Source organism: Mytilus californianus, unplaced genomic scaffold, assembly GCF_021869535.1.
Source record: "Mytilus californianus isolate M0D057914Y unplaced genomic scaffold, xbMytCali1.0.p SCAF_1, whole genome shotgun sequence".
Lineage (NCBI taxonomy): Eukaryota > Metazoa > Mollusca > Bivalvia > Mytilida > Mytilidae > Mytilus > Mytilus californianus.
The window spans coordinates 136776072-136800270 of NW_026262581.1; the positions used below are offsets into that span (position 1 = coordinate 136776072).

A 24199-nucleotide genomic window follows, 5' to 3' on the forward strand; every position below is an offset into this window, starting at 1 on the left:
AGTTACTAAGTCCCGTAACTCAAAAAGTTTTAATCTTATTTTCTCACCAAAAAGTATACAGATCGTTTGACCATCATAAGAAACAACTATGTTAAGTTTCATGAAATTTGGATAAGTTGTTCTCAAGTTACGGTGCGACATGTTTACGACATTTGTATACCATAATACGTCCCGTCAAAATTTGGACGGGCGTATAAAAATTGCTTGTTTTTTCCACCAAAATTCACTCTATAGTCCAACAAATGTCATCAACATTTTTTATATCATTTTTATGCAATTCTGGTTCGGACTTTTTTGTTCATACAAGAACATGCCATAACACTATTTGCCCTGGTCATTGATTCTTTCTACTGACTAATACAACAGATCACTAGGAAATTCTACAATATTAAAAATTCTTGCAGATTTCTTATTTTACACTTTGAATCAGATTACAACTCTGATCATAAAGTCTAGGATATTATTTCAATACTTTTTCAATATAAACTATGAAAAATGTGATGTTATATTTTTATTTAGAAAAAAACCTCTTATGGTGATGACAATTGTCTTTGACACTGTTCTTGATCCTGCTTCAGATGTGTCAAAATATATAAGATTACTGACATGTACTTGCCATTGTATATTACACAAAAATATGCAGACACAAATATATTTTCACATTGTATTTGTTCACGTACAACGACAAATGCACATTACAAACATTGTGTTATGCACCAATTCTTTTGTTTTTATAATTTCCATTCATTTCTTTCATGCAATCTGACATTCACTTTGACCAGTTCTCAGTATATAACTAAAGCATATATTATCTTTTAAATTTACAAATACTTAAAACAGAAAACAGAAAACAACTAAAAATATTGTGCAGTCTTAGCAGGATAAATGTTTTATGATGACATGTTTCTCCACAGAATGAATGATAAATGGTTTCTATTGTTTTATCACCAAAATATTAACAACTTTGAGAATAAATTATGTAACATGAAATGTCTAACAACAATTATATGATTTAACTGTATAGGTCATCGTCACCATCGTCCTGGAAATTTCCTCCTCCTGAACCACCTTGGTTTGGCTGACTTGATCCTCCACTTCCGGGGAAGCTGTAATACAAAGTATAATCAATTAAGGGTAAATCTATGAACCTGAGGTCATGAGTCCTTAAATAATGTAAAAATATGCATAATAAGAGGCCCAGATTGGTCATTTGTAAAAACGAGTTGTAAGCTGATACGTAAATAGATCTATCAAACCTTAATTAACCCTACCTGAAATTTCCACCGAATCCACGACTCTGTTGAAGAGTCTGAGCAAACATTTCATATTTTCTGATATCATTATCACTAACAGATCTTCTTGCAAATTTCATGGCTTCTTCAAAATGAGCTCTTGTGATTTCTGGAACTGGATCATAATCTTCGGTTTCCTAAAAGATAAGGTTCATTCAAATTAAACAGTTTAATATTGCGTTCATTTAGCTTTCTGCAAAAAGGAAAAAATTTACAGTTTGCATAAAATGGCAGTCTGAGTAACTTTTTCTTTTAAGAAATTAATTTAAACAGAATAAAATGCTTCGCCAAGCACAGCTTGATACGAACGCAGAGGTCAAACCCTGAACAGTTGGGGCAAGTTTGGACACAATATTCAAGCTTGATACTGTCTGAATTTGGATTGTAATTATTTTTTTTCAGGAAAAATGTATAATTTCAGAGAGATCCATAAACTTTAACACAAGTTATTGTCTGGAAACTAGAAAAATGCTTGTTTTTGGCCCCTTTGGCCAGTAATTCCTTAACTGTTGGTACCATAACCCCCAAAATTAATCCCAACCTTCCTTTTGTGGTATTGAACCTTCTGGTAGAACCTTTCATAGAGATCCATTCACTTAAAACTAAAGTTATTGTCCGGAAACCAAATTCATCTTCGGACGACGACATAACATTATATGAACGCAAATTTTCAATTCTATCAATTAATACTATGATGACTCAAACTAAGTCAGTGAAGTAATCTTGTACATTTCTAAATAGCTTAATGAAAGTTTAACTACAAATTGACAAATTTCCCTTTAATTATAATAAACTGTTAACACAGAGATATGTCTCGCCTTTTTGTACTTTTGATAATGCAAATGTTGGAATTAAAATAGCAATAACATGTAAGTTATGCAAATATTCAAAGTCAATGAACCATGACTGAAGGTACATGGCTAAACAATCTCCATGGAAATGAGATATGCCAAGGCTTATACAACTGCATACCAAATATCATTGACTTACCACTAGTGGTTCCCCATAAACTGACCTAATCACAAACTAATACATGTAAACTAAGCAAAAATTTCAAAGTCAATAGACCATGACTGAGGGGGCAGGGCCAAAATATCTCCATGGAAATGAGATGTGCCAGTGCTTATACAACTGCATACCAAATATCATTGACCAACCACTAGTGGTTCACCTTAAACTCACAAACTAATACATTGTTGACGCCGACGCCGCCGGAAACAGCATACCTATGTCTCGCTTTTTGACTCCCGTCAAGGCGAGACAAAAAGCAGTTGTTTTGATGTAACAGTATTAAAACAATCTAATCTACAAATAAAGACAGCAATGGTCATTTCAATTATACAGTTCAAAGAGAAGTAAAGCTGAACTACTGTACTAAACTATTATTCCTAACTTACCATATCTGCATCAGGATTTGCTTGTCTTTCTCTTTCGTTTCTGATTTCTGCTTCAATAGCCTGTCTGATAGCTAATTTACAAGCTCGTTGACAAATTTCTGTTAAATCTGCACCACTGAAACCTTCTGTTACCTTTGCTAAGTATTCTAAATCGATATCCTGAAAAAATTCATCAGAATTTATCAAAAGGATTTTTAAAAACACTGTCCTTTTCTTAAATGAATAGGGCAAACACCTAGGCATAACATTCAGGTAAGACTTATAGAAATGGGAAACATATTGGCACAACGTTCAGGAAAGACTTATAGAAATGGGAAACCTATATATCTATCATAATGTTCAGTTAAGACTTATAGAAATGGGAAACCTATATATCTACCATAACGTTCAGGTAAGACTTATAGAAATTGGAACCCTATATATCTATCATAACGTTCAGGTAAGACTTATAAACATGGGAAACCTATATATCTATCATAACGTTCAGGTAAAATGGGAAACCTATATATCTATCATAACGTTCAGGTAAGACTTATAGACATGGGAAACCTATATATCTATCATAAAGTTCAAGTAAGACTTATAGAAATGGGAAACCTATATATCTATCATAACGTTCAGGTAAGACTTACAGAAATGGGAACCCTATATATCTATCATAAAGTTCAAGTAAGACTTATAGAAATGGGAACCCTATATATCTATCATAATGTTCAGGTAAGACTTACAGAAATGGGAAACCTATATATCTATCATAACGTTCAAGTAAGACTTACAGACATGGGAAACCTATATATCTATCATAACGTTCAGCCAAGACTTATAGACATGGGAAACCTATATATCTATCATATCGTTCAGGTAAGACTTATAGACATGGGAACCCTATATATCTATCATAATGTTCAGGTAAGACTTATAGACATGGGAAACCTATATATCTATCATATCGTTCAGGTGAGACTTATAAACATGGGAAACCTCTATATCTATCATAACGTTCAGGTAAGACTTATAGAAATGGGAAACCTATATATCTATCATAACGTTCAGGTAAGACTTACAGACATGGGAAGCCTATATATCTATCATAACGTTCAGGTAAGACTTATAGAAATGGGAACCCTATATATCTATCATAAAGTTCAGGTAAGACTTATAGAAATGGGAACCCTATATATCTATCATAACGTTCAGGTAAAATGGGAAACCTATATATCTATCATAATGTTCAGGTAAGACTTACAGACATGGGAAACTTATATATCTATCATAACGTTCAGGTAAGACTTATAGAAATGGGAACCCTATATATCTATCATAACGTTCAGGTAAAATGGGAAACCTATACATCTATCATAATGTTCAGGTAAGACTTATAGAAATGGGAAACCTATATATCTATCATAACGTTCAGGTAAGACTTATAAACATGGGAAACCTATATATATATCATAACGTTCAGGTAAGACTTATAGAAATGGGAACCCTATATATCTATCATAACGTTCAGGTAAGACTTATAAACATGGGAAACCTATATATCTATCATAACGTTCAGGTAAGACTTACAGACATGGGAACCCTATATATCTATCATAACATTCAGGTAAGGCTTACAGGCATGGGAACCCTATATATCTATCATAACATTCAGGTAAGACTTACATACATGGGAACCCTATATATCTATCATAACATTCAGGTAAGACTTACAGACATGGGAACCCTATATATCTATCATAACGTTCAGGTAAGACTTACAGACATGGGAAACCTATATATCTATCATAACGTTCAGGTAAGACTTATAGAAATGGGAACCCTATATATCTATCATAACGTTCAGGTAAGACTTATAGAAATGGGAAACCTATATATCTATCATAACGTTCAGGTAAAATGGGAAACCTATATATCTATCATAATGTTCAGGTAAGACTTATAGAAATGGGAACCCTATATATCTATCATAACGTTCAGGTAAGACTTATAGAAATGGGAACCCTATATATCTATCATAACGTTCAGGTAAGACTTACAGACATGGGAAACCTATATATCTATCATAACGTTCAGGTAAGACTTACAGACATGGGAAACCTATATATCTATCATAACGTTCAGGTAAGACATACAGACATGGGAAACCTATATATCTATCATAACGTTCAGTTAAGACTTATAGAAATGGGAAACCTATATATCTAACATAACGTTCAGGTAAAATGGGAAACCTATATATCTATCATAACGTTCAGTTAAGACTTATAGAAATGGGAAACCTATATATCTATCATAACGTTCAGGTAAGACTTATAGAAATGGGAACCCTATATATCTATCATAACGTTCAGGTAAGACTTATAGAAATGGGAACCCTATATATCTATCATAACGTTCAGGTAAAATGGGAAACCTATATATCTATCATAATGTTCAGGTAAGACTTATAGAAATGGGAACCCTATATATCTATCATAACGTTCAGGTAAGACTTATAGAAACGGGAACCCTATATATCTATCATAATGTTCAGGTAAGACTTATAGAAATGGGAACCCTATATATCTATCATAACGTTCAGGTAAGACTTACAGACATGGGAAACCTATATATCTATCATAACGTTCAGGTAAGACTTACAGACATGGGAAACCTATATATCTATCATAACGTTCAGGTAAGACTTACAGACATGGGAAACCTATATATCTATCATAACGTTCAGTTAAGACTTATAGAAATGGGAAACCTATATATCTAACATAACGTTCAGGTAAAATGGGAAACCTATATATCTATCATAACGTTCAGTTAAGACTTATAGAAATGGGAAACCTATATATCTATCATAACGTTCAGGTAAGACTTATAGAAATGGGAACCCTATATATCTATCATAACGTTCAGGTAAAATGGGAAACCTATATATCTATCATAATGTTCAGGTAAGACTTATAGAAATGGGAACCCTATATATCTATCATAACGTTCAGGTAAGACTTATAGAAACGGGAACCCTATATATCTATCATAATGTTCAGGTAAGACTTATAGAAATGGGAACCCTATATATCTATATCTATATATAGGGTCTAGAATTCAGCCTAACATTGTTAGAGTAGACATGATTTTCCAAGTCTTCCTGAACTTGTAATGTAACCTGTACTATTGTTCTCTCATATCTAGGCAACACCACCTAGTATATAGCAGTGGCCTTATCCCCTCATCTTAACTTCAGTTGATAAAAATAAGTCTTCATTTTTGGAGGTGTTATCTTCTCGTATTGAATAAGGATAACAAACCACAATAGATGAAGTGTTATAAGTGTACAGGAGTAATAATCTACTCATCTCATTTAGCATAACTGCAGCATACTATCTTAAGTCAAAAGTCTCAAAAAAAAAAGAAAAGATTTTTAGATACTAGATATTTGCATGCAAAAATTTCATAAAAATCTTAGAGACCACCAATTTATAAACTTTTTACCTCAACATTTATTTAAATATATTTCAGAGTAATATTACTTTTCAGTTTTCACTTAACAACAATATGCAATGACAGTTTAAACTGTAAGTTTACTAACAGCACAACTACTGATTTCATATGTATTAACCATATATATTTACCCTAGAAATAGGTGACTTTCTCAAGTTTGCTTTAAGAATCTGTATTCTTGACTTAAGATCTGGTAAGGGAATATAGATAAGCTGATCAAGACGTCCAGGTCTGAGTATGGCAGGATCTATGATGTCTGGTCTGTAAAAATAGGCATCAATGTGACAATTTTCCAGGAAAATTATTTTTGAAGTATTTATTATCTGGGATTTTATTTTTCTCCATTATCCTCTACATCTTCAATCTCATGAAAAATCAGTTTCATATAATATCTGTAATTTTTCTTAATTGTTAACAACAAATGATACTGGATAATAAATGCAATTTTTGAATAATAACTATTTTCTGTATGGTGGTCTTATCATCTACATGTTTAAAGCTTTCAGAAAATATCTACATTAATTTGAAAACCAGGATCTAACTACTCCAGAAGATAAAGAACATTTTAGATCTAAAAATACACAGCGAGCTACGTCACCAAAATTAGATTGAAAGGAAGTGACAAAAATATCAAAAGTCAGCTTCTTATATGAATTATCATGTACAAAACAAATGATTGTACAGAAGGTCTATTTACCTGTTAGTTGCACCAATAATAAAGACGTTTTTCTTTGCACTCATACCATCCATTTCTGTCAGAAGCTGATTTATAACTCTGTCTGCAGCTCCACCTATAATTAAGGATAAAAATAAATCAGACTGTTTCTTCAGATCCATAATTCAGTTTTAGAACCTTACCATTGTAAAAGATAATTTCATTTACATTAGGTTTATATCTCTTTGAAGTAGGCAATATAGACCTTATATTAGTATGCAGTAACATGAATACTATGAATAGTCATAATACATGCCATGGATTAGTATATAGATAGTAAATAATTGTGGTTAGATATGGAAAAAATATGTTATGAAAAAGCCGTATAATCGGTAAACTCTTTGTATGAATTAAGTATTCTTTAATAGAAAACAGGTGAAGAGGGTGTAAAGTCCTGACATAGATAGGCACAAAGAAAGATTACTTTTATTTTAGTAAATGATCTAAATGTTGGAATTTAAATGTGATGATTCAATTTTATGTGACAATTGCTACTTTTTGCAAAAAAGTCTTGAGTTTCAACCTCATTCTGATCATTTCTTTAAAGAATTTTTCAGTATTCTGTTGAAGAATGGGCACTACTTTACTTGGTTTAGGTGAAGACATGTAGCAAGTCAATTTATGTCATATCATGGAAAACCAACAGGGATCATGTTCTTTCAAAGGGGGAAGTTTAAGCTTAATTTGGTGAAGGTTGTACATATGATTCAAAAGAATAGGACAGAACATGAGCATTTTGCAAGTGTATACTGGAAACTTAAAAAAATGTTTTGGTGTGTCCTAATGTAAATAATGTTCTAAGAAATTAACATAACATTTGTAGTACAACAACATACACAAATAATATTTCTTAACCAAAAATTCCACTGTGACTATAAGAGATAGCTGTGACAGGGGAGACAATTCAGTGCTGTTTACAGGATCTAACTTACCTCCATCACCACTGTTTCCACCTCGAGCCTTAGCTATGGAGTCTAATTCATCAAAGAACAAAACACAAGGAGCCGCAGATCTAGCCTGAATTCCAATCAAATTATAAGATTATACCCTCTGTTTGTCAGTTTTAAATTGATCCAACATTAATATACAGTAAGAGGATAATGACTGTACCAACACTAGAACAGGTGACTTTCAATTATTTTCAAATTTGACAAAACTGCAATACCTTTAATAAATGAATGAGTATGCAAATGGAAATTTCATGAAGATAACCCCAAACTTTCTAAAAACTGGTCTAAATTTGTGTTTAGAGAACCTTTTCTATTGATTAAATCATAAAAGATTGTCAACAACTGACAATGCATTAATTATAACAGTCATTATCATCCTCTGGCAAGCAACGTTACATTCATGATGCAGTGAAGCAAGGACATACAGCAGGGCTAATACAGCCAAGCTACATACCTCCATCTCCTGCATTGCCTCCTCTAGACTTAGCTATGGAGTCTAACTCATCGAAGAACAGGACACATGGTGCTGCCTGTCTTGCCTGACATGTGGTAATTAAACAATTCATTTATTAAATATTAAATAAAAAAATACAATATATCATTGTATGTTTTGTGCTTAGTTTAAGAAAACATTCAGTCTAACATACATTTACATATTGGAGCTGAAAATTGACACATATCTTAACTGCATGTCATAATATGAGATTGACATTCTATTTATTCCGTGCTTATGTCATTATTTTTTCTTTCTTAAACGTGAGATGTAAAACATACAGGCCCGGTACAAATCATTTCTATCTTACACGTTTGTAGAATAAGTAGTAAATTTATATAGAAACATATTGTAAGCATCACAAGGTTTCATCAATCAAAGGCTGTATATCTCTGTGTTTCCCAAATGTTAATACTGCCAATACCATTGTACTGCTGGTGGTGTATAGTAAACAATGCAGATACATATTGTGGCATTTATGTTGTACTTGTCTGTAATAGTAATAGTTTTGTAACAAGTTTAATTAGTTATTGTATCATTAATGACCTCTTACCTTATCAAATATTTCTCTGACATTAGCTTCAGATTCTCCAAACCACATGGTTAACAATTCTGGTCCTTTGATAGAAATAAAATTAGCCTGACATTCATTAGCTATAGCTTTGGCTAGTAGAGTTTTACCACATCCTGGTGGTCCATAAAACAATACTCCTTTTGATGGTGTCATACCAAACTTCAAAAACTTCTCTGGATGTTCAACTGGATACTATAAATATAAAAATTCATATTATAAACATTACAATGCTATTAGTTTTGAACAAAAAAGAGAAAATTTTAAATCCTATGAAAATATGTAGTTGTATTTACAAGCAAACATTATTTAATTTTCAATTTATCTTTATTTTTGTCCACTTTACTGACTTTCCATGTATCTATGATCATCCCATATTTCTAGCGAGAACATTTTAAGAATATATTCATCATAAATCGTTCTTTTTGTTGAAATTCATACTACATTTCATAAAATCTGACAGGACTTGGTTTTCCTGTATAGTTGTGTGTTTAAAAACAGTTACTAACTTGTGTTTACATACAAGACTTGCATGATCCTATACATACATACATGTTTTATTTTGGCCTTACCTGTACAAGTTCCTGTAATTCTTTTTTTACATTTTCTAGACCACCAACATCATCCCAGCTAACATTAGGTACTTCAACTGATGTTTCTCTAAGAGCACTTGGATTACTCTTGCTAAGGGCCCACTGTATAAACAGAAATATTATATAACTTTGTGACCTATATATTACCAACATCTTATTTCATTAATATTCTATTATTAAAATGTGAACATTGTACAAAGTATAAAGAAATTAAAATCCAATCAGGAATGATATAGAGTTGACTGACAGACAAATGAAATAGAATTTTCCACCATTTGCAGTTACAGTTTCATTTACATTTATTGAGTTTTGTCCTCAATAAAAGCATGAAACAAACCAATTTGATAGTAAAAGTCTACAATTGAAATGATACATACATGTAAATATTCTTACCCTGAAATCATCCATTGTTACAGCCAATGCATCCAATACTTCAGCATCAATCGAAATGATACATAAATATTCTTACCCTGAAATCATCCATTGTTACAGCCAATGCATCCAATACTTCAGCATCAATCAAAATGATACATAAATATTCTTACCCTGAAATCATCCATTGTTACAGCCAATGCATCCAATACTTCAGCATCAATAGATTCGTCCTCCAGATCAATAAGATCCATTTTCTCTCTGATTTGTTGTAAAGCAGCTTCTGAACACAAAGCAGCTAAATCAGCTCCTACATGTCCATGTGTTTCTGATGCTACCTGTTCTAAATCTACATCATCAGCTAATTTCATGTTCTTTGTATGAATTCTCAGAATTTCTAATCTTCCTGTGGCATCAGGTATTCCTATATCTACTTCTCTGTCAAAACGACCTACAAGGAAAAAGTGGTTTCTGAATGAGATGAAATAGTTTGTGATAAATAATTCAGGAAATCTTCAGTTTCAATTAAATTTCTGTTCAACAGACCCAGTGGCTGTTGTAATATAACTGAACATCGGACATAATTGAAGAACGGTAGAAGCCATGCTACCCAAATTTGTTATTGATCTGAGTTTTGTAGTAATAAGTATTGTGTATAAGTTTCATAACATTTGGTTGAGGCAAACTTAAGTTAGAGAACGGAAACGAAAAATTCAGCAATTTGTCCTTTAGTAAAGGGGCATAACTCTAGAATGGTTAAAGTGACACCACCAAAATTCAAACTTGATCTGCATTTTGTGGTAATAAGCATTGTGTATACGTTTCATAACATTTGGTTGAGGTAAACTAAGGTTAGAGAACGGAAGCAAAAAAATTCAGCAATTTTTCCATTTGTAAAGGGGCATAACTCTAGAATGGTAAAAGTGACACCACCAAAATTCAAACTTGATCTGCATTTTGTGGTAATAAGCATTGTGTATACGTTTCATAACATTTGGTTGAGGTCAACTAAAGTTAGAGAACGAAAACCAACTTTGGGACGTACGGACAGACAGACAAGGGTAAAACTTAATGCCCCCTCCTCTACGGTGGGGGCATAAAAACTTAATGAAATATCATTTAATATACAAAGTGTCTACCAATCTGCCAAAATTGCCAGTAATTTTTTTGTCTGTAAATGTATAATTCAATCAAGGTCCATGTCACCCCTTTTGAAAACTGAATCTTTCTTTTCAAATATAAAACTATTAGTCAGCTAAATGTTCTAATAAATGTATTATCTTACCAAATCTTCTGAGTGCAGCATCGATACTGTTTGGTCTGTTGGTTGCTGCCATTACAATCACATGGGCTCTTTGCTTCAAACCATCCATAAGGGTCAATAACTGGGACACTATTCTTCTCTCAACTTCACCATGTGTCTAAAAATTAAATAGTTAAAATTCATGTAAATGCCATTACATGTATGATTTCATGGATTGATTGATAAATGACAGTTTAATATTCAAAAGGCAAAAATAACATGCATACTCATGATAACATGACAAAGGAGTATATTCTGCATTGCATTATTACACTATCATGCTTGGTCAATATTTAGCAAACAAAGAAAAGTTCATAGGAAAACATGTCACCATGCTATTCTGATCCAGAGCAAGATTGCTCTTTGCAGCAAATAACATTTTAAAGTTTTTTGTTAGACCCAGGTGGGGATAAAAACCATCCAACTATCTTGCACGATTCTACCAAACCACTGTGAAGGTTAAATTCCTTAGGATTTCAAAAAACTAATAAAATAGCTGAAGAATGGCTTTCCTTGCAAAGAAGATACCTAAATGTAAGAGGCAGCTTTTTGTTTTAACTGAATTTAAGTCTGTCTGCAACATCCAATCTGACACAAACTGCTACAAACCAACCTTTTCTCTTTTTGGTGCAATAGCATCTAATTCATCAATGAAGATAATAGCAGGAGAATTCTTCTCAGCTTCTTCAAAGGCTTTCCTCAAGTTACTCTCAGATTCACCAGCCAATTTACTCATAATTTCAGGACCTTAAAAGTAATATATTTATACATATAATTACTAACAAATCTGCTTTCAGGACACAGAGACAAAAGTGTTTTTTACATTGTTATGTAATTATTTTGTATTTTCATTTCATTTTCTATGTAGTTTTATCTTTATAAAATATTTTCTTTAAATAATGCAAGTTTACAAAAATAAAATATTTTTTGTAGCTCATTGTTTGTAGGAAACTGTATGTTTCTTTTCTTATACATCTCAGTTCATAATTTCAATACTTGAAACAATAATCAATACTCTTGTCAAGATAAAGTAAGAAGATGTGGTATGATTGCCAATGAGACAACTATCCACCAGAGAACAACTGAGGTAGATGTAAGCAATTTAAGATTGTACTTTATTCCTACCATTGATAAGGAAAAAGAAAGCTCCAGTCTCATTAGCAACAGCTCTGGCTATCAAGGTTTTACCAGTTCCAGGAGGACCATACAACAAAATTCCACGTGGTGGCTAAAATACAAAAAATATTTCAAAATATAGGGAATAGTCTTTTAAACCTCCAAAAGATATTATGAAACCTCTGTATAATTTTCAAGAGACAGCAGAGAGCTAGCTTTTTTGTATGAAGTTTTAAAACAAATCATTTTGACCCACACTACAATTCTATATGTTGATTCTTCTGACTCCTATCTTGCATGGTGAGGATATATTCCTGCTTGCGTTACTACTCCTTTGATTTAGTAAAGAAACTTCTCTAAAATTTAGCAAAGTGAGTCAACCTCTCATTAAACATTTAAAAATTGACTATTTCACAATATAATGATTCTGGTTAATACTTCCAAAAGCATACACCAAAACATTGTGTTACGTTAACAATGTTCTAATTAAAAGATAGGCAACCAATGGCTTTATAAGACTACTATTTTGATGTACAAACAATCAGATTAACAACAAACCATTAAATTCTGAAAAGGATAATTTCAATAGATTTTCATCTCAAATGAATGTGTGTTTAGATATATTATCAACTAAAGTATTAAATGTGAACAAACCTTAACACCAATAGCTTTAAACAACTGTGGATGTCTTAGAGGTAGTTCTACCATTTCTTTAATCTGTGCCAACTGTTTTCTACATCCACCAATGTCATCATATCCAACCTCATTAAGAGCCTCCTCTTCTTCCTATAAAAACATTTCATCTAATTTACATGTTCTTCAAAAACTTGAATAAAATTAATAATGAACTTGGTACTAGTACTAACAATGTCATGCCTCTCCTTGACTCTTAAATCATTTTTATTCGATTCCCTTTTCATGGTCAATATGCGATAACAGTTCAAATTTAAATTTTTCTATTTTCCTTTTTTGAGTGTTTTTAAATAACCACTGTTTGAATAAGGTTTGAAATCTTCAAAAAAATGCACTCTTGAGTTCTTATTATTTCAATAATATTTACTATATAAAATTCAAGAGCTTGGTTTTTCTTTGGGAAAAGATGACCCTTGTCTCTCTTGACATCAGTACTCTATCCCCCCAAAAAAACATCAATGTCAGAAAAAAGTTTAATTTCATTTATTTCCAACTCCCCCTTTCCCCAGCAAATAACAGTATACACTGTTGATATTTCCAAACTAACCTCTCTTTTGACTGGATCCCCTTCACAGTGTATAACAGTATCTGGTGCTACGATACAGTATGGACTTGGATCTGTTTCTATCACTTTAAACTCTACAGCACGCATACCACCTCGTACGATAAAAATATCTCCTTTCTTTATTGGTCTGTAGGCTTCCAAAAAGTAGGGCTTAAGAAATACTTCAAAGATGTTTCTGTAATAAAAATAATATCACATGATCAAAAACACAGATGGTAAATACACTTATATCTAAATTTGACAACCCATTTTTATCAGTAGGATTTTAAGCATCAGAGGTTGATGCCTGCACAAGTAAAGATCCAAGAATAACGGGTTTGATTTCAATTTATCAGACTTCTGACAAGCAAACCAGTTTAATAAACACTCAGTAGCACATTTGTACATGCATGACGCTACTAGTCTGTACATATAAATCATGCCTGCATTTCCTCACTCCATAGATTGAGCTTGGGACTGGAAACAAACTTAAATCCACATATCTACTGTTTGTATGATATACTTCATGCAGTAAACATCACTCAGTTAAGCATCAAACTGTATCAACATAGATGTTTATAAAACAGGCTATGTATGTACTTTCATTCATGGACAGTTGTTTTAATGAGAAAATATCTTCAGTCAATAGGGTTTCTGACTTCGCAAATTATGCAGTTCATCGACTATTAAAAAAACTCCATAAAAATTAGTCTCCATGGAATAATAGTACTTTGACATTACTAACTATAATTCTGTTACACTAATGATAATTTCATCACTGATGTCATTTTCATGATTATATATATATTCAGGTTTAAAATTAAAGTGCTCAGTGACAGTTAAACACACACATTCATTCATTCAAACCTGTTATGACCAAACAACTTCAGCATGGTTTGTAAAAATCATGTGAAAAGAAAACTTAAGATTAACATTCAAAATTCTTTCCTTTTTATATATCCTATATTTGAAAAAAATAAAACCCAACTTCTTAAAACCTAATTGTTGTTATTGTCAGTCTGCAGCATCTACTGCCTTATAATGTTATTGTTATTTTGTATTTTAAATAATAATGAAAAGCTAATAACTTATACTACAGAAAAAATGTTTAGCTGTACCAATACTACACCAGTTATTGTATCAATTTTCTTCTCAAGCAAAAATTATTATTAAAATTATCAAAATGATTTTCAAAGAACTGTGTTTAAGCAGCATGTGAATAGAGTGAGGGATAAAATACTTGTATTATGATTTTTCAATGCAATGACATTACCATAAAATTTTTAGTGACAAACTTTTTTAAGAATGCTGTAGCAATGATTGCATACATTTATACATGGGTAACGTTGAAGGAGAATCGGGTTAAAAGAGCTTATACAATGCATGTTTCTTACCCTATTGAGCCTGAGCTGGTCCTATTTTAAAAGATTTAAAATAATAATTATAAATAAAATGCTCCGCTGGGCGCAGCTTGATACGACTGCAGAGGTCGATCCCTGAACAGTTGGGGCAAGTATGGACACAACATTCAAGCTTGATACAGCACTGAATTTTGATTGTGATTAAATATTTGACACAGCACAGGTTTCTGACACAGAATGAATGTGGTCTAAGAACTTCAAAATTTTTAATTTACCTATTCAAACCATATCATTATTATTTTCTTTAATATATAAATCAGAAATAACCAATTTAAAATAGAAAATTTTAAAGAAAAAAAAATCCCCCCACCAATTTTTTGAACCCCCTTATGATTCATCACCCCCAAACTCAATCCCAGCCTTCCCTTTGTGGTATGGTACCTGCAGTACAATTTCAGAGAGATCCATACACTTGAACACAAGTTATTGTCTGGAAACTAGAAAAATGCTTATTTTTGGCCCCTTTTTCCTTTACATTTTGGGCAATTACCCCCAAACTCAATTCCAGCTTTCCCTTTGTGATATGGAACCTTGTAGTACAATTTCAGAAAGATCCATACACTTACACACAAGTTATTGTCATGAAACTAGAAAAATGCTTGTTTTTTGCCCCTTTTTTGGCCCCTAATTCCTAATATTTTAAGGCAATTACCCCCAAAATCAATCCCAGCATTCCCTTTGTGATATGGAACCTTGAGGTACAATGTCAGAGAGATCCATACACTAACACACAAGTTATGTCTGGAAGTTACAAAAATGCTTATTGTTGGCCCCTAATTCCTTAACTGTTGGTACCATAACCCCCAAAATCAATCCCAACCTTCCTTTTGTGGTATTGAACCTTATGGTAAAATTTCATAGAGATCCATTCACTTAAACTAAAGTTAGAGTGCGAAAACCAATGTGTCTTCAGACGACGCCAACATCATACCAATATACGACTTGCGGTGGTATAAAAATTGGACAGCTCTTATACAAGACATTATTCAAATGCTCATAATTGTAGTAATATGCCTTATTGAATAACTATTATTCAAACTTAATTGACAAATGTTGTCAGATTTACTGAAAAAAATACACGGGAGACAATGTACAATGGTTTGAATGAATGAAGTGGCAAGGATGTTCATGTTTAGGAAATTATACTCAGTTTTTTTAAAAAATAAATGGCATTTTAAACCAAAAATTCTTCTGACATTGAAAACATAATATATATTTAAGGAACCATCACATTTACAAATTTTGTTTTATACCCATAGTAATGAATAAAACTTTTGTTATTTTAAGGTGTGATACATGTGCATATACAGATGTTGTCAATTCTAAAACATATAACAATAAAATGCTCTGCAGGGCGCAGCTTGATACGACAACAAAGGTCGAACCCTGAACAGTTGGGGCAAATATGGAGACAACATTCAAGCTTGATACAACCCTTAATTATTTGATTTGTGATTAAATATTTAACACAGCATAGGTTTCTGACACAGAATGAATGTGGTCTAAGAACTCAAAAATTTGAAATTGGACATTAAACTTTTATGGTCCAATATCCAATTTCTAAATACCTGGTTAGATTCCTCATATAAAAGAACCCAAGAATTCAAATTTTTGATGAAATCAAATAAAGTTTTAATTTTGGACCCTTTAGACCTCAATGTGTACCAATTTGATTTACAAGGCCAAAATCAAATAAAATGCTCCGCAGGGCGCAGCTTGATACGACCGCAGAGGTCGAACCCTGAACAGTTGGGGGAAGTATGGACACAACATTCAAGCTTGATACAGCTTTGGATTTGGATTGTGATTAAATATTTGACACAGCATAGGTTTCTAACACAGATTGAATGTGGTCTAAGAACTTAACAATTTTAAATTGGACATTCACCTATTATGGTCCAATATCCAAAATCTAAATACATGGTTGGATTCAGCATATCAAAGAACCCCAAGAATTCAATTTTTGATGAAATCAAACAAAGTTTAATTTTGGACCCTTTTGACCTCAATGTGCACAAAGTTGATAACGGGGCCCAAAAATCAAAAATCTAAATACATGGTTAGATTCAGCATATCAAAGAACCCCATATATTCAATTTTTGTTGAAATCAAACAAAGTTTAATTTTGGACCCCGATTTGGACCAACTTGAAAACTGGGCCCATAATCAAAAATCTAAATACATGTTTACATTCAGCATATCAAAGAACCCTAAGAATTCAATTTTTGTTAAAATCAAACTACCGTTCCTACTCGCTTATTAATCGGAAAATTGGGAGTAAAATTCATAATCCAGAGAGGGGGGCCGACTAATAGACGAGATCTAGCGACCAGAGGAAAAATCCAAGCTTGAGAAAAGTGGTCAGGAGTGAATTTCCTGGTCAAAACTACGTTTTTGATTGCCAAACCTACATAAATCAATAAATAAAAAGTTTTTGTTGAAAATAAATGACTTCAATACTGTCTTTGTGTTTTATTTGTTCTTTGGTAAACATTTTCTGCAAATTCGTGTTGAAATTCTACTGTTTCCGGTTTGTGTATTGATTTTCATGGTCACATGGTTTTCCTATAAACCCAAAAGAAGAGCCAAGAACCAAAAATGAAAAGGAGATAACAATGTACCAAATATGTGAAAGGATGTTTTCAGCAGAGTTATTGTGTCATTATTGTGATATCATGATATCAATTCAATGCTTATAAATCATATAATAATCAAAAAATAATTTTAAGATTCATTCCCAAAATCAAAATATTATTCATTATAGTGTCTCAGGTAAACAAAAATTACAAAATTGATTGACAAGCCAATATAATCCATTGATAACCCCAATTAAGAGACAAAGAGTTGTATTCACTAAAGGTGTGAAAACTATCAGTGATAGGTAAACAGATGACACTAATGAGTTGGAGTTAGTTATTTTAATATATTGATTAGCTTCACTTAATTTTTTTAATCCTTTAATCATCACAATATAATAAGAATTATGAAGTGTACATGCTCATTTAACACCGAGTTATGTATGCTGTGAAAAATATTTTCATCAAGTGTTGATTGACTTTAAATTTTTCAGGTTCATATTGGTTTATATTCGCTTTTCTCAAACAATAGGTTGTTAGTCATACCCTACAAAATCATTGATGCATTACGTAAACAACACATGGCTAATATAACATTTGAACAGTGAACAAAACAAGAGAAATGAATACATCTTTATTATTAACAGCAATATAAATTATCATGATGAGCATCAACTAAATTCAAACCAAACAAACATTAATGCAGAAATGAATATTATTCCTGGATTTGCATTGGTTTTACCGGCGTTCAGTTACTGTCAGCTGAAAAAAAAATGCCCAAATTTTGTCCGACTTATACGAGGGTCAAGACTAAATCCTTAGAATTTGGAGCTGAAAAGGGACCCCGACTTATAGTAGGATCGACTATTAGGCGAGTATCTACGGTAAGTTTAATTTTGGACCCTTTGGACCTTAATGTAGACCAATTTGAAAACGGAACCAAAAATTAAGAATCTAAATACACGGTTAGATTCGGCATATCAAAGAACCCCAATAATTCAATTTTTGATGAAATCAAACAAAGTTTAATTTTGGACCCTTTTGACCTCAATGTGGACAAAGTTGATAACTGGGCCCAAAAATCAAAAATCTAAATACATGGTTAGATTCAGCATATCAAAGAACCCCATATATTCAATTTTTGTTGAAATCAAACAAAGTTTAATTTTGGACCCTGATTTGGACCAACTTGAAAACTGGGCCCATAATCAAAAATCTAAATACATGTTTAGATTCAGCATATCAAAGAACCCTAAGAATTCAATTTTTGTTAAAATCAAACTAAGTTTAATTTTGGACCCTTTGGACCTTAATGTAGACCAATTTGAAAACGGAACCAAAATTTAAGAATCTAAATACACAGTTAGATTCGGCATATCAAAGAACCCCAATGATTCAATTTTTGATGAAATCAAACAAAGTTTAATTTTGGACCCTTTGGACCTCAATGTGGACCAATTTAAAAACGGGGCCCAAAATCCAAAAACTAAATACACGGTTAGATTCAGCATATTAAAGAACCCCATGAAATCAAGAATAAAACCCCATTGAAATTGGTCAAGAAATAAGCAATTTATAGGAAGTATCTTCTTTTGCACAATCCTGTGCTATTAAATATTTCTTGCTATTGCGCAATACTGTACAATTGACAATTTCTTGCTATTGCGCAATATTGTGCTATTGGATATTTCTTGCTATTGCGCAATACTGTGCAATTGAAGATTTCTTGCTATTGCGCAATACTGTGCAATTGAAGATTTCTTGCTATTGTGCAATACTGTGCAATTGAAAATTTCTTGCTATTGCACAATACTTATTATATAATAATTTACACATCCTGTTTGGTGTGTATCTCCTACCATATCATTATTATTTGATTTTAAATATAAATCAGAAATAACCAACTTAAAATGGAAAATTTTAAAAGAAACAAAAAAGGAAAAAAAGAAAAAAAAGGAAAAAAAAATAAATCCCCTCCCAAAATTTTTTGAACCCCCATTATGATTCATCACCCCCAAACTCAATCCCAGCCTTCCCTTTGTGGTATGGTACCTTGCAGTACAATTTCAGAGAGATCCATACACTTGAACACAAGTTATTGTCTGGAAACTAGAAAAAAATGTGTTTTTTGGCCCCTTTTTGGCCCCAAATTCCTAAACGTTTAGGGCAATTACCCCCAAACTCAAACCCAGCTTTCCCTTTGTGATATGGAACCTTGTAGTACAATTTCAGAAAGATCCATACACTTACACACAAGTTATTGTCATGAAACTAGAAAAATGCTTGTTTTTTGCCCCTTTTTTGGCCCCTAATTCCTAAAATTTGGAGGCAATTACCCCCAAAATCAATCCCAGCATTCCTTTAGTGATATGGAACCTTGTGGTACAATGTCAGAGAGATCCATACACTAACACACAAGTTATGTCTGGAAGTTACAAAAATGCTTACTTTTGGCCCCTAATTCCTTTACTGTTATTACCATAACCCCCAAAATCAATCCCAACCTTCCTTTTGTGGTATTGAACCTTGTGGTAAAATTTCATAAAGATCCATTCACTTAAACTAAAGTTAGAGTGCGAAAACCAATGTGTCTTCGGACGACGCCGTACGACGACGACAACGACGACGCCAACGTCATACCAATATACGACCACAAAAATTTTTTTGCGGTCGTATAAAAACTAAATACATGGTTAGATTCAGCATATCAAAGAACCCCATATATTGTTGAAATCAAACAAAAATAAATGGGGAATGTGTCCATGGGATACAGATGATGCCCCCACTTGCATATCATATAAAGTTATAAAGGGACATAACTAAAGAACAGTAAAAGTGACGCTACCCAAATTTGAACTTGATCTGAGTTTTGTGGTAATAAGCATTGTGTATCAGTTTTATAACATTTGGTTGAGGCAAACTTAAGTTAGAGAACGGAAATGAAAAACTCAGCAATTTTTCCATTTGTGAAGGGGCATTACTCCAGAACGGTAAAAGTGATGCCACCAAATTTCAAACTTGATCTGTATTTTGTGGTAATAAGCATTGAGTTCCATAACATTTGGTTGAGGCAAACCTAAGTGGGAGAACGGAAACGTACGTACGTACAGATGGACAAGGGTAAAACTTAATGCCCCCTCCACTACGGCAGGGGGCATAAAAAAAGGTTTGATTTTGGACCCAAATTTGGATTAGATTCAGCATATCAAAGAACCACAAGAATTCAATTTTTGATGATATCAAACAAAGTTTAATTTTGGACACTTTGGACCTCAATGCAAACAATTTCCAAAATCTAAATACACGGTTGAATTAAGCATATGAAAGAATCCCAACAATTCAAGTCTTTGAAATAAACCTCATTGAAATTGGTCAAGAAATAAGCAATTTAAACAAAGTATTAGAAAAGTATTGTTTTTGGCCCTTTTTTTGTTACCGGTTAAAACCTTAACCCCTACAATCAATCCCAACTGTCATTTTTTGGTATGACACCTTGTTGTCCAATTTCATAGAGGTCCATATACTTATACTTAAGTTATTGTCTGAAAACCAAATGTCTTCAGACGACGACAACATACCATTATACGACCCCAAAAATTTTGCGGTCGTTTAAAAATTTACACTAAATCTTCAGAATTTCCAATGTTTGTCAGAAATGTAACTGAATACAAACAATTGAAATTTTTTTAAGTCATCCTTTTTTTTATAGCAAATATGTGCAACACTACTTACCCTGCTAAACCTTCGATTGTGTCATCAATTGGTAAAACATGAATCCTTTTCCCATACTTAACATCTGGACAAGCTTGTATACTGAAAATATAATTTTAACATTAACCATTTATCACCATAAACATAACCAGGGTTCTCACTAAGAATTTTTGAAGGCTAGTCCAGGGACTTGTCATTTTTGGTCATGCTGAGTCCAACAGTGAGAAGTTGAAATTCTAATGCTATTAAAATTTTATTATTTCAGTCTCCATGACAAAAAAGAGCAAGAAATGACATCAAATTTAGATTACTTTTAAAATGATGCTATATGTGCTCAGCTGATACAACATTTTACAATCTTGACACACTTTTTGACTCATTAGTTTTGAAAATAATGAGTCCAGACAGATTTTTCCTGCATAACACATAGATAAATTTTTTTTTAAATCAAATGCAAGTCTTTTATGTGACATTTGAATAAATGAAAAGGCTTATTACTGTTATATAAACAAATCTGTGCTACAATCTGAATAATTACTTGTTAATTAGTGATGTACATATAAGAATGCTAAAACTTTGTAAACATTTTAAGCAATGAATTAAAATTGTTGAAAAGTCAGTTTCCTTACATATACATTGTAATTATTCTTAATATTAGTTATATATATTATAAATATTTTTTTTAAATTAAAAAAAAACTGCTTCGCTGAGCGCAGCTAGATACACCCGCAGAGGTCCAACCCTGAACAGTTGGGGAAAAAATGGACACAATATTCAAGCTTGATTCAGGCCTGAATTTGGATTGTAATTAAATATTTGACATATTATAGGTTTCTGAATAAATGTAGTCAAAGAACTTGAAATTGGTTATATGAATTGAATTTATATTCAATTAAAGATTTCTTGCTGTTGTGCAATACTTAGTAAATCTGTTGTCAGACTATCAACAAATAAAGTTCAATTAATTCTCAATATCATATTAGAAATTTATGAAAATAAAAAGGGAGCTTACATCAATAGATATAAACAATTCACCAAAGTTTCATGAGAATTGGTGACAGCATTTTTGAGTTATTGTCCCAAAACTGGAAAATCACCCCTTTTTTTAATGAATAAAACCCCATAATGTAAAATGTAAAATTTATAAAATTTTAAAGGGAGCTTACGTCAATACATACAAACAATTCACCAAAGTTTCATAAGAATTGCTGAAAGAATTTTTGAGTTTTTGTCCGAAAACTGGAAAATCCCCCCTTTTTTTATGAATAAAACCCTGCAACTCGGAATATAAAATCTAAAATTTATAAAAATCGAAAGGGAGCTCATGTCAATAGATATAAACAATTCACCACAATTTCTTTCAAGTTGGTGAAAGCATTCTTGACTTATTGTCCGAAAACTGGAAAATCCCCCTTTTTTTAATGAATAAAACCCCATCACTCGGAAACGTAAAATCTAAATTTTATAAAAAACGAAAGGGAGCTCACATCAATAGATATAAACAATTCACCAAAGTTTCATGCAAATTGGTTAAAGCATTTTTGAGTTAATGTCCGACATGTTGACGACGGACAGACAACGGTATACCATAATACGTCCCATAAACGGGCGTATAAAAATTGAATTCTTTGGCTTCATCATTGTTCATGTTAACAGTTTGACCAATTTCAACAGAATGGCCATTTAATAGATTTTTAGGCGTCTTATTGAGAAAGATTTTCAAGACAAATTTATCTATGTGTCTTCATGTATGTCTCAAGAGTTGCTGGACCAATACTTTCTCAGATTTATACACTTAATAATAAAGCCTAAAACAAGAAAACCCATAAATTGAAATACTATATGTCTTATTTGTATCTTTAATGTATTGCATTTGTGCTTAATCACTGAATCCTCTTAAAGATTCAGGACAGTATTTTATATTACCCAGTAAAACCTGGGTTTTCCCAGTATTTTCCACTGGGCTGGGCAATACTCATAAAACCCGGGATTTTAACAATCCTGCATTGCAGTGGATATATACTAAAGGCATAATACAACGAACATAACAAACTACATGTTAAAGTTAAATGATACATTTACTTGTCATCCATGATCCAGGACATACAAAGAAGGAAAATGAGTACCAGTTCAATTTCATTTTCTTATTCTTTTCATGCGCAAGTTTTCAGAAATACTTCCACTCAATGATCTAAAGCATTATTTGTTTTAAACCATCATATTACAATATTTTTGTAAAACTGTTTCTAAAATACTGTGTTCTCTCATAAACTTGTATTAACTTATCCGACTACAAATGTATGTCTCAATCCTAAGATCATACATTTATTTTGACTAACCTGACTATGTCTCCTATTCTCACTCGCAGATTGTTCCTTACACATCTGTTAATTCTGATTTTATCATCTGAACATGTGTCATCAGACAAGACAATGCACACAGTTTCTCTTCGTCTTTTTCCTTTAAGGAGTACCGTGTCACCACGGAATAACTGTAACTCATCCATTTTTCCCTGTAATTTAAATTAATAACAAGTTAATTTTCTATTTAAATAAGGAATTTGACTTCGAAGTTAATCATTTGTTCAACAGTTCAAGGATTAATTCTTCTTTACCAATTAAGAAGGCAAGCCACTTCTAAGACTACTGGTGCTTTTTTTACAATTAGGTGGTAAAGTCACCTATATCTTATCATGCTTACTGAAAGTTATGGTAAAAAAAGAAAGAAATGACGGATACATTGATAGCAATCATCACATTATAACAGTCTTATTAACCTAAACTAGAATCCCTGTCTTCTTTCTTAGAAACACATCGTAATTTTTTGTAAAGAATCTTTGAAATAGTCAAAGCTTTCATGAATTAAGTGAAATTTGTAAAAATATTTTGATTCCAAGTACATTTGTACAATAAATCATCTCCATGGAATAGAGATGTACCAATGCTTATACC

The 24199-nt window shown here is 32.2% G+C and overlaps 1 protein-coding gene across 3 annotated transcripts in view; it reads right to left on the reverse strand.

Moving 5' to 3' along the window:
* Window positions 1–498: 498 nt before the first annotated feature.
* The window catches only part of LOC127735817 (transitional endoplasmic reticulum ATPase), a 25748-nt gene continuing 2047 nt past the window's right edge, over window positions 499–24199 (reverse strand). For 2 of the 3 annotated variants that reach the window (XM_052246198.1, XM_052246215.1), the window contains exons 3-18: window positions 23588–23760; window positions 21270–21350; window positions 13544–13736; window positions 12958–13089; window positions 12313–12415; window positions 11801–11934; window positions 11170–11305; window positions 10058–10335; window positions 9492–9614; window positions 8902–9114; window positions 8310–8394; window positions 6888–6981; window positions 6322–6451; window positions 2690–2848; window positions 1272–1429; window positions 499–1106 (exon numbers count right to left, since the gene is read on the reverse strand). In XM_052246198.1, coding sequence (XP_052102158.1) covers window positions 1013–1106; window positions 1272–1429; window positions 2690–2848; window positions 6322–6451; window positions 6888–6981; window positions 8310–8394; window positions 8902–9114; window positions 9492–9614; window positions 10058–10335; window positions 11170–11305; window positions 11801–11934; window positions 12313–12415; window positions 12958–13089; window positions 13544–13736; window positions 21270–21350; window positions 23588–23760 — 2286 coding nt within the window. In that variant the 3' untranslated portion in view covers window positions 499–1012. Of the gene's footprint in view, window positions 1107–1271; window positions 1430–2689; window positions 2849–6321; window positions 6452–6887; window positions 6982–7837; window positions 7923–8309; window positions 8395–8901; window positions 9115–9491; window positions 9615–10057; window positions 10336–11169; window positions 11306–11800; window positions 11935–12312; window positions 12416–12957; window positions 13090–13543; window positions 13737–21269; window positions 21351–23587; window positions 23761–24199 lie in introns of all 3 variants that reach the window. The other variant, XM_052246207.1, reaches the window with a different exon arrangement.